We start from the raw sequence: 12,801 nt of genomic DNA on the forward strand, positions 1-12,801 counted from the left end.
ATGCCCCAAAAAATCTTCATTTCCCTAAGTTTTTAGAGCAACATAGATGACGGTTTTTCAGACCACATGAGCCCATAACGTGGGAAGGCGGTTATGCGCTGTCAATGTTTTTTTTGGACCACCCATTTTAACTTTATAACATGAAATATGTATCTAATAATATTTGTAATATAAAATATTTAAGTTAATTTTAATTTATAAAAAATGGAAAACATATTACCTTTAAATGCATAACATCCGTAGAAATCAGAAATACCGTTTAGAATCTATAGATACGCGAAATTAACTATGACGGCTATACAAGTTACGCCGGATATAACAGAACAGATAACTACATAAATAAAACGGAAACAAATGGGAAGTTGGAGAAAGTAGAAGACCCTAGAATACAAATTGTTCACGCATAAATAAATTGACTGTAGTGTGGTACATCGCGGCAACTGCAAATCTGTCTGCTCACAATTTTTATTGATGGCGATCATTTCAGATTACGTCGAAGAAGAAGAAAAATCTACCCTAAACGCGGAAGCAGATTCGTCAGCAGCAAATGGGCCTTACGATGATGTTCTGGAGAAACTTGTACAGCAGAAAGCACCTCTTGATCTTGTTGAAAATGTGATAGATTTCTTGCGGAGGAAGCACGATTTGTTCAAAGACGATGCAGCCGAGCGAAAAATTTCAGAGATGGTCTCCCTGGCCAAGAGGAAGGATACCGAAGAAAAGAAGCGCAAATCAGACCGTCAAAAGGTTGAAAAGACTGAACAGAACAAACGCATGAAGGAAGAACAAGTCCTGAATCCGAGCCAAAACCCTAGCCCTAGCTCTAGCTCCAACCTGAGCCCGAGCCCGAGCCCGAGCCCCGAGCCTAAACCCAGCGCATCAAATACCAAAGAGAATGAACTCGGTTAGTATATTTTCACATTACTTCGTGTGCAATGTTAACTTATGTTTTCCAGGCTTTGTTTGAATTTGATGATTAGGCAATGGGACCGGGGAATCATGCTTTGTTTGAATTTGATCCATTTTGCTTTGGAATTGAGAAAAATCAAACGATACATTAGTTGCTATTTGTCCAACTTCTAGCTCTCCTCTTGACCATTCGATTAAGGGTTTCTGTTAGAAAGGTTACCGCTCCTCATTTGTTAGCAATCTTCTTGTTTCTATCTGTTCTTGTTAAACATTTCAAAACTTTGCATCTTAACGCTATTGAGGACTGTAAGCTCCCCTCTGTGGGACGACATTTTAAAGGTTTGATATATTAGCTAACGATCACAATTTTTTCTAAATTTTTTTGCCTCATATCGGTATCTAGTCATAATGTAGCTGGGAGCTTAAGAGAAAATGAGTGTATCTTCTATGTTAGTGGACATATGGAGGGGGCATCCACTATTTATACAGTAGCTGTTACTGAGAGATTTTGAAAGTATTGCAGGAAAAGGTCACGTGTTAATTTAAGTTTACTGCCTTTCTATGGAAGATATCTGGAAAGTAATTCAGGGGAAATGGTCGCATGGCAATTTAAGATTACTGTCTTTCTATAGATGCTTTAGAATACATGTGGAAGTGTCAAAACTAAAGGTGAATAACTTTTGAGATAGTAGACAAAATCTTAAAATTTTTTGAGTTGCCTTTTTTCATTAGATCTCCTTATGCTGTCTAGGTAAGGGAGTCTAACACACACATAGCCAATGGAAGCAAAACAATATACTTGCATTAATCTAAGAGAATGTGGTTGTTTAATGCTTACAGCATTCTTGAAGAACCTCTTGAATACACTACTAAATGCTGAGCTATATGACTGTTTTGTTCTCGATGCCTTTTCCCTCATGTCTAGTCGGCCTCAAAACTTGACTTCACTTTCCTTCGTCCTGTCTGTTCTTCTCCTTTCTCCTCTTTGCTCGCTCTTCCAAGAATGGCAAATCACATTTTTTACCAAGGTGATCACCCTGCCATATCTTGATGAATGTTGGTTGGTTTTCTTCCAAAGACAATGGCTGCTCTAAAAATGAACTGCCAATATTCTGACCGCCAATTTAAATGATATGCTTGGCCTGTGCAACAAATAAAGAAGTCCAAAAGACCAAGATAACACCTTGCCATGCGGAGGAATAGGAAATAACCACCAAATGCAAAAAATGAATAACGCACAGCCATTATGGAATTGAAATCAACCACCAAGAAGGAAACATAGTGACTCTGCCAAAGAATAGAATGACTATTGGCACATCAGCAAATGCGCAAACTCAGCCAAGGAAAGATTATTAAACCAAACCATAAAAAGTAAGCTGCTACCATTCAAACTTCAGTTCCAAATTACTTGTGATTATTCAAAGCAAAGATAATCATTTGAACATAACGCTTCCGGTATAATGCTTATCACCAAAGGCCTGTGTCATGTTATCCTTTAGCAGTTTCTAATAGCCCTTGTAGGGGCGACCAGTAGGCTTGCAGCGACATCCTATATGCTTGTTTCGACCTGGAGATGACCTGTAGCACAGCTATTGGTAGGTCTGTGTCCCAAGGTAAACTTGGAGATGACCTGTAGCACAAGTATAGGTAAAGTTGTGGCTGTAGAGAATACTCATACACAACTTGTAACCGATTTGAAGCAATCTTCTGAGAATGCATGCTTGGCAAAATCTTTAAAATAACAACTGAAACAAATGAAAGTTGGCAAATTATTTAAAACAAAATCCTATTAGTGTTTTTGGTGACATAGGATTGCTCATGTTCTCAGATGCTCTTGCATCATGCATGCTGGGTAACTTTAAATGTACCATGAGCTTCTGCCCGTGAACACTGTGAAATTTGGGACTGATTTTTCAGCCGAGTTGTTTCTACAGCTGCTTTATTCCTCGAATTCACCAAATATTCATTGTTATCTACCTCATTCTTACTCTTCTCAGGCAATCGGTGCACTTAATCATTCACTGGCAAACTTGCATTTATAGTTTTGTTTGCATTTAGTTGACCATCATAATAAAGATACAACTTTGCAATATTGAACAATGGCAAGATGGTTCTTTAGGGAGCTCTATCTCAGGCATTTGCTGCAAATTTCCTTAAGGTGCTACATTGTCCGATCATTTTTTAGTATAAGTTGTTATAAGTTCCCCTTGGGAACTCTCCTTACATGGACACTGAGAAATCAGCATTTGCTTTTAGCCTAAGTTGCCAATTTTGGTATGGATTCTGTTTCGGATTTGTGGATCCAGTTGGTGGATTCAGCTAAATTTTTTTTTGGGGTTGGGTTTGTAGTTTGTACATACAAAAGACATGTAAAAATCATGTGTGTGCATGCGTGTGTGTGCAGCCTAGCATGAATTAAGATTAGAATATCACACAGAATCATATAAACACAAAACCATCATAAACTTGAATGTCATTTAAACTTGCACGATAAATATTCATTGTACAAACCTCAAGTTCAATATTAAAATAATAATATCAAGTTCAACAATTATTTTTTACTTTTAAACTGTTAATCATAAAATGGATTTCCTAAATCATCAATTACATCATCATCATTGACATTAGATGTAGGAACATTAGATGAGCCACAAGCAGTGCTAGTGCCACTTGCACTAAAAGCGTGCTAGCTTTCAGACATCTCAAATGCAATATGTTGGGAAGTGGAAGCATCCAAGTCAATATGTTTTAGCACTATATCCCACAACTTTGTCTTCCCTTCCTTGTAGTGTTGTTTGTGTGAACGGAGATACAAGTTGGAATGCACATATATTAAGTTCTCCGCTCTTTTTGGGTGCAATTTGTTGCACGCTATTCCGTGGATGAAAGAATATGTGCTCCAATTCCTCTCAGATGCAGATGAACTAGCAACTAGCAACCTACGAAAACAAAGTAAATAGTTAACATTATACATTATAAAAATAATTAAAAAAAAAAAACTCTAAATGAAACTTTAAAAACTAAAAACTAAAAATCCATTAAACTCACTTATGATAAAATTTGATTGCAAGGGTTTGCAAATGTTTGAAGAATTGGCCATGGAATTACCACCAACAATGAGCATATATTAAGAACCTATTACGAAGAGCTTCAATACTTTGACCATTTGAGTACGCAAAATTAATGAACTCACTTGAGAGTTGAGACTATATCTCACAATTTTAGAGAAGAGTCCCTGGAATGTTGCCTTGTACCCTTCACCCACTTCGAAATCTTTATATGGGGGAAGCCTTCCTAGCAGACAAAATTTGAGTACTGTAGTATTTTGGAGACAATACAAAGGCAAGAAGATGTAATAAGGTGGTCATTTTGTTCAATCATTGAGTCGATGTTGTCATATATCTCTCCAATGCAATGCTTGTCCATGTAAGTATAACAAATCATGCTTAAAATGAGCTCGGTAAAACTAAGGAGATAATCAACACCATCCTACCATGAGTTAGTTTTGTTTTGTCTCAATATAGACCAATTTTCATTAATGACCTTGTTAGAAAGCGACTTTTTAAATTTCAGAAGTTGTCTCAACGCAGTTGTGTTATAAGGCAAAATAGGTCTCTGCAACTTATTAAAAAGTAAAAATAAAATAAAATTTAAAAACAAATTTTAAAGAAAAATAAAAATGCAAAATCAAATTATGAAAATGTAAAACATTACACTATTTCACTTACCTTCAATAACTCCGATTTTGAAAATGATCTAAAAATGCCCTAAGACATGTGATGGTTGGTGATGAACATTTGGATATCCTCACTCATTGCATACAACTCTTTGATCCAGTCAATTTTATTCCTATTCTTTTGTAGCATAAGATTGGGTCAGTGGACTATACAAGGTGTCCAAAAGATATGTGAATCTTTGTGATGTCCCTTCTCGCCTAGCCTAGCAATAAATGAAAATAAATAATTATGCTAGCCTATTTTATCCCCATAGGCTAAAGCATAGAGTGAATAAAGGGATAAAGAAATAAATGTTCATGGTGGGACAACGAGCTTCCTAAAGTCGCAAGGAAAATAAGGGAAAATCAAATAGAGGAGAAAAAAGCTTAAGTGCCAATTCATTTTTATTTAATGGGGCCATAATGACTTAAATAATACCTAGTCCACTTTAATGATGCTTGGGGGTGCTTAAGTTACTTAGGCAAATTTAATTAATACGAGGCAAATAATATTCTAAGCCTAAGTTCACCAAAAATCAAAGGGAAAGCAAAAGCGTTGCTCGTCTTCTTGAAACATTTAAGAAGTTTGATAGGAAATATTTAGCATTCATGGCTATTCTCTTTGTTATGTTTTTCTCTCTCCAAACGTATCTTGGAGTTCAGGTCGAAACCCCTGAAGTCTCCTGCTTTGGACACAATTGTTAGTAGCAGCAAAGAAGGAAGACTGAGAGGGGGGGGGAGGAGGGGGGAGTGAATCAGTCTTCATCGGATTAACAAACTCAATCACAAAAACAGATTTGATAAACTACAGTAATAATAAAGATAAGCAAATTAACAACACAACACACAACACCAAGATTTGACGTGGAAAACCCGGTTAAGGGAAAAACCACAGTGGGAACCTACCCACAGTAAGATGATACTCTACAGTAGTATGTGAAAATATTACAATGGGAAATGCACAGGCATTCAAGCACACTGCCTACAGCTCACTGCTCAAATATAATGGCCCGAAAGGTTACAACCCTCAAGGAAGTGTCACTGACTTACAATAAGATTCCGATTACAATTTGGAAGGGATGAACTGAAAGAATAGCATCTCCAATGCCTTATTATAGTTCCGGTTAAGCATAGATGTCTGCCCTGCAACACCAATCTCTCTTCAACACAACACCGAAAGATAAATCTCTTGTTTGCACATACACACATACACCACTCTTTGATAATGCAAACACAACAACGACACCTAAATTACATGAAATATCACCTATATATACTATTCATCAACTTTGACAACAAGGTCAGCTAAACCCTCAACCCTCAATTACAAAATTATATCACACAATACAAAGATCAACCACCAAACCAATATAATGATTTACATGACATAACATGGACCTAATTCAAATTTCCAAACACACAACTCCACACTGGAAATCACGACAAGATCAACCGCAACACTGTTAATTTTGTGGATCAAAATTAAAATTTATCTTTTTCTATGTATTATCTATCACTGAATTGTTGTATAAATCTGATTGTCTTCTTTTATGTTGCAAGAGAGGAGGAGGATTTTTATTTCAATGTCCATTCTCACACATTTCATTTGGTATATGTTGTGGGCTGGGTACGGTCAAGCGATGCCTTGACCGGCCATGTCTTTTGGACATGGCCGATCAAGACATCACTTGATCGTGCCCCCTCACGATAATAAATGTTTGAATGAGAGACTTCATTTATCTCTCATTCAATCATTTATCTTACCGAGGCTATCATGCATTAACACTCCCTCTTAGCTAGGTAAGATAAATGTAAAAGGTATTGGGAGCAATATTCAATACGATGCTTATCTTGGGACCATAGTTTCAAGATGTGAATTGCCTCTGTCGTCGATTCTATTCACAAACTCTTGTGTGGATTGCCTCAGTCGACGATTCTATCCACAAGCTCTTGTGTGGATTGCCTCAGTCAGCGATTCTATCCATGAGCTCTCACATGGATTGCTTCAGTCAGCGATTCTATCCATGAGCTCTCACGTGGATTGCCTCAATCACCGATTCTATCCATGAGCTTTCACGTGAATTGCCTCATTCGGCGATTCTATCCACAAGCTCTTACTTGGATTGCCTCAGTCGACGATTCTATCCATGAGCTCTTACGTGGATTGCCTCAGTCGGCGATTCTATCCACAAGCTCTTACGTGGATTGCCTCAGTATACGATTCTATTCATGAGCTCTTACGTGGATTGCCTCAGTCGGCGATTCTATCCATGAGCTCTTGTGTGGATTGCCTTAGTTGGCGATTCTATCCATGAGCTCTTACGTGGATTGCCTCAGTCGGCGATTCTATCCATGAGCTCTTGTGTGGATTGCCTCTGTCGGCGATTCTATCCACAAGCTTTTACGTGGATTGCCTCAGTCGCCGATTCTATCCACAATCTTGAGTTATTGTAAGATCGTCACCTTCCAATAACCTCAAAAATACAAGTGGAAATCATTTGGAAGTTGTCACTTCCTTATGATTTACACAGGGCCCATAAAATAATTATTAGTATTAATAATAGTAATTAATATTTACAATTTTTACCTCAGAAGTGCTCAATCTTGATTAGTAAGCTCCCTCTCAATCACAAGGTATCTTGAGTTTCTTCTAGAGAACATATTTTTCTGAACATACGTCTGAATTTCTGACTTCAGCAAGGGACGCTTGTAGTTTAAGTTTGAGAGGACAAGTTCTTACAATGTGGCCATATTCGAGACTTTCAAGGAGATATCAATCTGATCTTAATCGGATCTTCCTTCAGGCGGTTAGGCTTTATAGAAGGAAACATGGCTCTGATACCATGTTAATTTTGTGGATCAGAATTAAAATTTATCTTCTTCTATGTATTATCTATCACTGAATTGTTGTATAAATCTGATTGTCTTATTTTATGTTGCAGGAGAAGAGGAGGATTTTTATTTCAATATCCATTCTCACACATTTCATTTGGTATATGTAGTGGGCTGTGTTATCGCTGTTTTTAAAATTGGGTTCTTTCCCCATATTTGGCTATGGTTTTTTGAAAAAAATTGTATAAGATGTGGCCCCAAATGCTTCAACTTTATTCTAAACCTAGAGGGTTTAAGGCTTTGCTAAGTTTTGCGCTTTATCTTTTGTTTTAAATCCCCTGGTTTCTATTCCGTCGTTACTTTATTTCACTTAAGTCATGGGTCGCGGGGTCGTAAGAAGTGTCCCCCCCTTGCTATTTACCTAGGCGGTCATGTTAATTATTTGAAAAATTTTCACCTTTTATTATTTCCTTCTAAAGTGCCGGGCCCAGTAAACATTGATCACCTTGGGGAAGGATCCGACGGTTGGCACTATTTCGCAAAGGCTAAGTGCTTGCCCTTTAAGGCTGCGAAATAGCGAGGATTAATATCAGCCGTCCATGTGTCATGCGGAGGAAGTGAAGGTTGCGGCTGTCAAGAAGGTGGGGCCCCCTCTACGTGGTCTTCTCTGGCGTATTAGAGGGCAGCACGTGGCACAGGCCGCCACAGTTAGCATGTTGAGATCAAGGTTCAAAAGTGGGCCCCAAAGATGAGTCAGCTCACAGGTGGAGGTGACCTGGCCGGGGCAGCTCTTACAATTCATTGAAACCCCGTGGCTCTCTTTGACAAATGAAAAGTCGACAGGTTAGCTTCGAAGGTGACAAGGTGCCAGGTGTCTATGGCGTGTCTGTGGACCCACCATCTCTGAGGGTTTCTAACAAGGTTTAAATGCTGCGCAAGTTGAGAAAGGATCCGACGGTCGGCGCTATTTCGCGAGGGTTAAGTGCTCACCTTTTAAGGCTGCGAAATAGCGAGAATGAATATCAGCCGTCCATGTGTCACGACCGGGTAAGTGGAAGGCATAGCTGTCAGAGATAGCTGGAGTCCCGTGGCTTTCTTCTGGCATATTATAAGGTAACACGTGGCACAGGCCGCCACAGTCAGCGTGACAAGGCGCCAGGTGTCCGTGGGCCCACCTCTTCTGAAAGCTCCTAACAGGGTTTAAATGCCGAGCAAGTTGAGATAAGATCTAACGGCTCGCGCTATTTCGCGAGAGTAAGATGCTCACCCTTTAAGGCTGCGAAATAGCGAAAGTTAACCTGGACCGTCCACGTGTCTTGATGACACGCGGTCTAAAAGGCAGCTGTGGGCCCCTATAGTGTATGCTTGACAAATGAAAAGTCGACAGTCAGCGTGACAAGGCGCCAGGTGTCCATGGCGTGTCCGTGGGCCCACCATTTCTGAGGTAGACCTGTCGAGACTGAAGTGGGGCCCCCATGGTTCTTCTTCCGGCAAGTGATAGAGCGACAAATCAGCACAGTGGATGACTAGATGCCAGATGTCACTGACGACACAGCGGGCCCACCATTCCTGAGGACTTTTTCGAAGGAGTAAAAGGTGACCAACTTGAAAGATGATCCAACGGTCCGCGCTATTTCGCAGGGGTAAGCTGCTCACTTTTTAAGGCCGCGAAATAGTGAGAGTTAATGAGAGCCGTCCATGTGTCATGATGATGACAAGGCAAAAAGGGAAAAACATGGGCCCGCCACAATATAAAGGGATACATTCGGCCAGTATCAAAATAGAATGTGAGGGGATTTTCTAAACCAATGATCAGATGCCGCGTGGTATTATGTAGCCAATAGAAGGATGGGACCCAGACTAAAGACAAAGCCGTCAAAATGCAATTCACAGTGAGACACTTGCAGGAAGGCTGTGACCCGTTGGAGTTAAGATATGAATTCTCGTATGAATTCGATTTTGAAGGGACGGCCGAAGCATGCGGAATCAATGTTACAGTTAAGGCCCAGAGTACAAGCATTTGATTTCCTAACAACCAAGTATAGAGACCTTTTAAAAGGATTTTTGTAGAGGAAGCAAACGCAGAGTTATCTTTTATAAAAACATAGAAGGCGAATTGGTTGCAGAGCGAATTTCTTCGAGCAAGCATCAGGTTTTTTCTTATTTTGCAGCCATTCTTGTGTTGTAATAAGTGAAATTGTTCTCGTATAACAGAAGTATTTTCAGAAGTAATATTTATCTGGTTGTATTGCAAATGGCTCCTAAAAGGGAATTTTCTGGTAAAGTTGATTATCTTGAAAGAAGTGTGTGTGATGACTTCTTAGAGCAGTTGACGCTATCAACCAACCAGGCCTCTAAGGCCAAAGAATTAGTACCCAGGGCTCCCCGACTGAGAATTGGAGAAGGATTATATGATAAGGGTAATTGGTTAAGAGACCCACAGGTTGGGCTGTCTGGGTTGGGGTTATTTAAAATCGGTTTTGGAATGAGGAATTCTCCTGCTCCTCAAAATAGCATTTGGGAATTAGATGTTGGGAGATTGGTAGTCCCAGGGGTGTTCATGGATACAGATTTGTTAACCCAAATGGCATTGAATTATGATTCAGTTACCAGGTGTATCCGGGATGTGAATGGAAAAACCCTCGTGGAGATAAATGCAGAAGAGCTGAGAAAAGCGTTTGGGCTTAGTGAGTTTACCAATTTCTTGGAGCCTATAAACTTCACACAATTAGCTCAGGTATACAGGGCACAGAGGACTCATCTCAGGAATGGGCCTCTCAAAGAACTTTTTCTGAAAGTAGGGGGGTTAGCAGTTGTAGGGCCCAATACACAAGAGCCTTTTTCATTAAGTATGTTTACCTTAAGGGCAAAAGGGATGTACTGGGCACTTTGCCAAGTTCTAGGAGAGGATGCTGAATCTAATATGCCAAATCATTATCTGTTAATGATTGTTCAAATTCTGAATCCTTCTCTTGCTATTACATTTGATTATGCCTCCTATATTGCTGATGCTATCCATGGAGGATTGATGGGGATAAAGAATGGGAAGGTGGATAGGCCATTTGGGTGGTATTCACTATTGATGCACCTCTTCCTCTTCAAAGGTGGAGATTATTTTGCCAGTGGAATGGACCTGGTAAAAGAAAAGGAGGGAGAAAAGATGCCGGTACAATTATGGAGTACCGTATTGTCATGGGATAGAGAGGATGCAAGTTTTCTAAAGTTTGATAAATACTTTGCATCCAAGATAAGGACTCTTCTTTGCTCTGACAATCCACGAGTCCCCAAGGTTCTTCTGGAATTCTTAAGACCAAAAGAATTCGCAGAGAATGTCAAGATTGTTCATAACTGGGGTGATATGTATTTGTATCCAGTGTCCACAGTGTTTAGGGTCTTTGGTTTCAGAGGCACCCCATTTTTGTTACCATACCAGGTCCCCCTCAAAGTGGGAATAGCTGAGATTCTCAGACAAATTGGTGACTTGCAAGAGGCAGAGTTAACAGGCCGAGGTAAAGGGACTATTTTCCCTACAGCTACAGTAGCCCACCAATTTGTGATCACCAAGGGAGGCTGGAAATGTTTTGAGGATTTCCTTAAACCCTACCATTTGTCCACTGCAGTGTCTAGATGTGCTGACCCGGAGGATTTCTACAATGGTGTATTCCGGAAGAAAGTAGCATGCAGAGGTAGGCCCCATCAATTCCACTTTCCTGAAGACCTCATCAGGAATGAATTTGATTTAGATGAACAGGAGTTGAGGAAGGAAAAATGGGTGGCTTACAGGAAGGCCTTGGATTTTGTGCATCAATTTGATGCTAGCTATGACCCATTGTCTAGCTTCTTCCCATTGGAAGAAAAGATAAAATTTTTGATTATTTGTTTTGAGGATGTGATGCAGACAATAAAGGAGAAAAGGGAAGCTGTAATTAAAAACAACCCTGAGAAAGCAAGAATAATTTTGGGGAAATCAGCTCCCACTAAAGCCATCCCTCCTGGTGATTACACCCTGCATAAGAAAGTAGGTTACAGTGTGTTGGTGTCCGCAAGAGGGGAACCCTCTTCATCCAAAGGGAAGAGGAAAACACATGAAGTCATTCACATACAAGACAGCCCTAAGAGGCAGAGGGTAGGGAAGGAAGTGCAATCAGATACACCCTTATATTCCCCATCCCAATCCCCTCTCCACATTGGAGATGAACAAGCAGCAACTGAATACCTCTCTCAGTTGGGCAGCTTGGGGGAGATTGCGTATACATATGATGAAGTGGAAGAAGGGATGCCAGAAGAACCCACTGAAGCACAAATGGACATCACCTTGACTGAACTCAAAGGCCAGGAGTGGGATCCTGAGATAAAGAAGGCCACTAGTGCTTTTCTAGCAGATGATAGTTTTGTAACATCTGAAGCATTCATGCAATTCATATGGAAACAACATATAGATAAATATAATGCTAGATGCGAAACAAGAAAGGCAGAACAACCAAATAAAGATCCAGCCTCGGTGGAGGAAGAAATAAAACAGGAGATGATGGAAGAATTCAAAACCATCAAAACCATTACTCCTGAACAGGGGAGAGATTTAGTAGCACAAGCTGGAGTGCTCATTTTGCCAGAATGGAATATTGCTGATGCTCTGGTGCTGGATGCAGTGAGGAAAGAAACCAAACCCATGGAAGGGGTTACATTCAGTAAAGACAATGCTGCTCTAGTCATGTGTTCCCTTGAGAGAAATGAGGACAAGAAGGGTAAAGACACCACAGGGACAAGTCACATTGGCGGATTGATGGTCAAGAGAGTAGAAAGTACAGGGGTAGTAGAGGCTGCTAGCACAGTGTTGGAGACTGCCAAATTTAGTGTTGCAGTAGCTGAGAAGGATGCTAAAGAAAAGGAGGCTCTCCAGCTCAAATTGGAAACAGTCTTGAAAGCTTATGACAGTGCCAAGGAGGAAATAAGAGGCAAGGAGAGTATCATTGCCAAATTGCAGAGCCAGTTAGCAGGACAACGTCAACAAGGTGAGTCTTCAACATTAATGATCACCTCTTCTCCTGCAAGACCTCCACCTACTAGCCCCATTATTGAGCTCCCACCATCCCCTGCACCCTCCAGCTCTCATATGATAGAAATAACTCCCCAAGAATTGGAGAGTCTTAAGCAAACTCAGGCCTATTATGCAGGGAAATATGAAGAAAAGATCAAGGCTACAGTCTCCAGTTTTGCAGACACTATAAATGCTTCACTCCTTCACAATAGTGTAGGAAAAGTCATGGAGATATGGACTGAGTTGAGAAGAGATAAGGCCATCTTGACACCCATTTTTAACCGATGGAGGCCTAGGGAGCAGGATT

At 40.2% G+C, this 12,801-nt stretch overlaps 1 protein-coding gene across 1 annotated transcript in view; it reads left to right on the top strand.

The window, feature by feature from the left end:
- The first annotated feature begins 331 nt into the window (after positions 1–331).
- LOC131042966 (protein BOBBER 1) overlaps positions 332–12,801 on the top strand; it is a 32,226-nt gene continuing 19,756 nt past the window's right edge. The window contains exon 1 of the mRNA XM_057976314.2: positions 332–904. Coding sequence (XP_057832297.1) covers positions 472–904 — 433 coding nt within the window. The 5' untranslated portion in view covers positions 332–471. The remainder of the gene's footprint in view (positions 905–12,801) is intronic.

The sequence above is a fragment of the Cryptomeria japonica genome, chromosome 3 (assembly GCF_030272615.1).
Source record: "Cryptomeria japonica chromosome 3, Sugi_1.0, whole genome shotgun sequence".
Taxonomy (NCBI): Eukaryota; Viridiplantae; Streptophyta; class Pinopsida; order Cupressales; family Cupressaceae; genus Cryptomeria; species Cryptomeria japonica.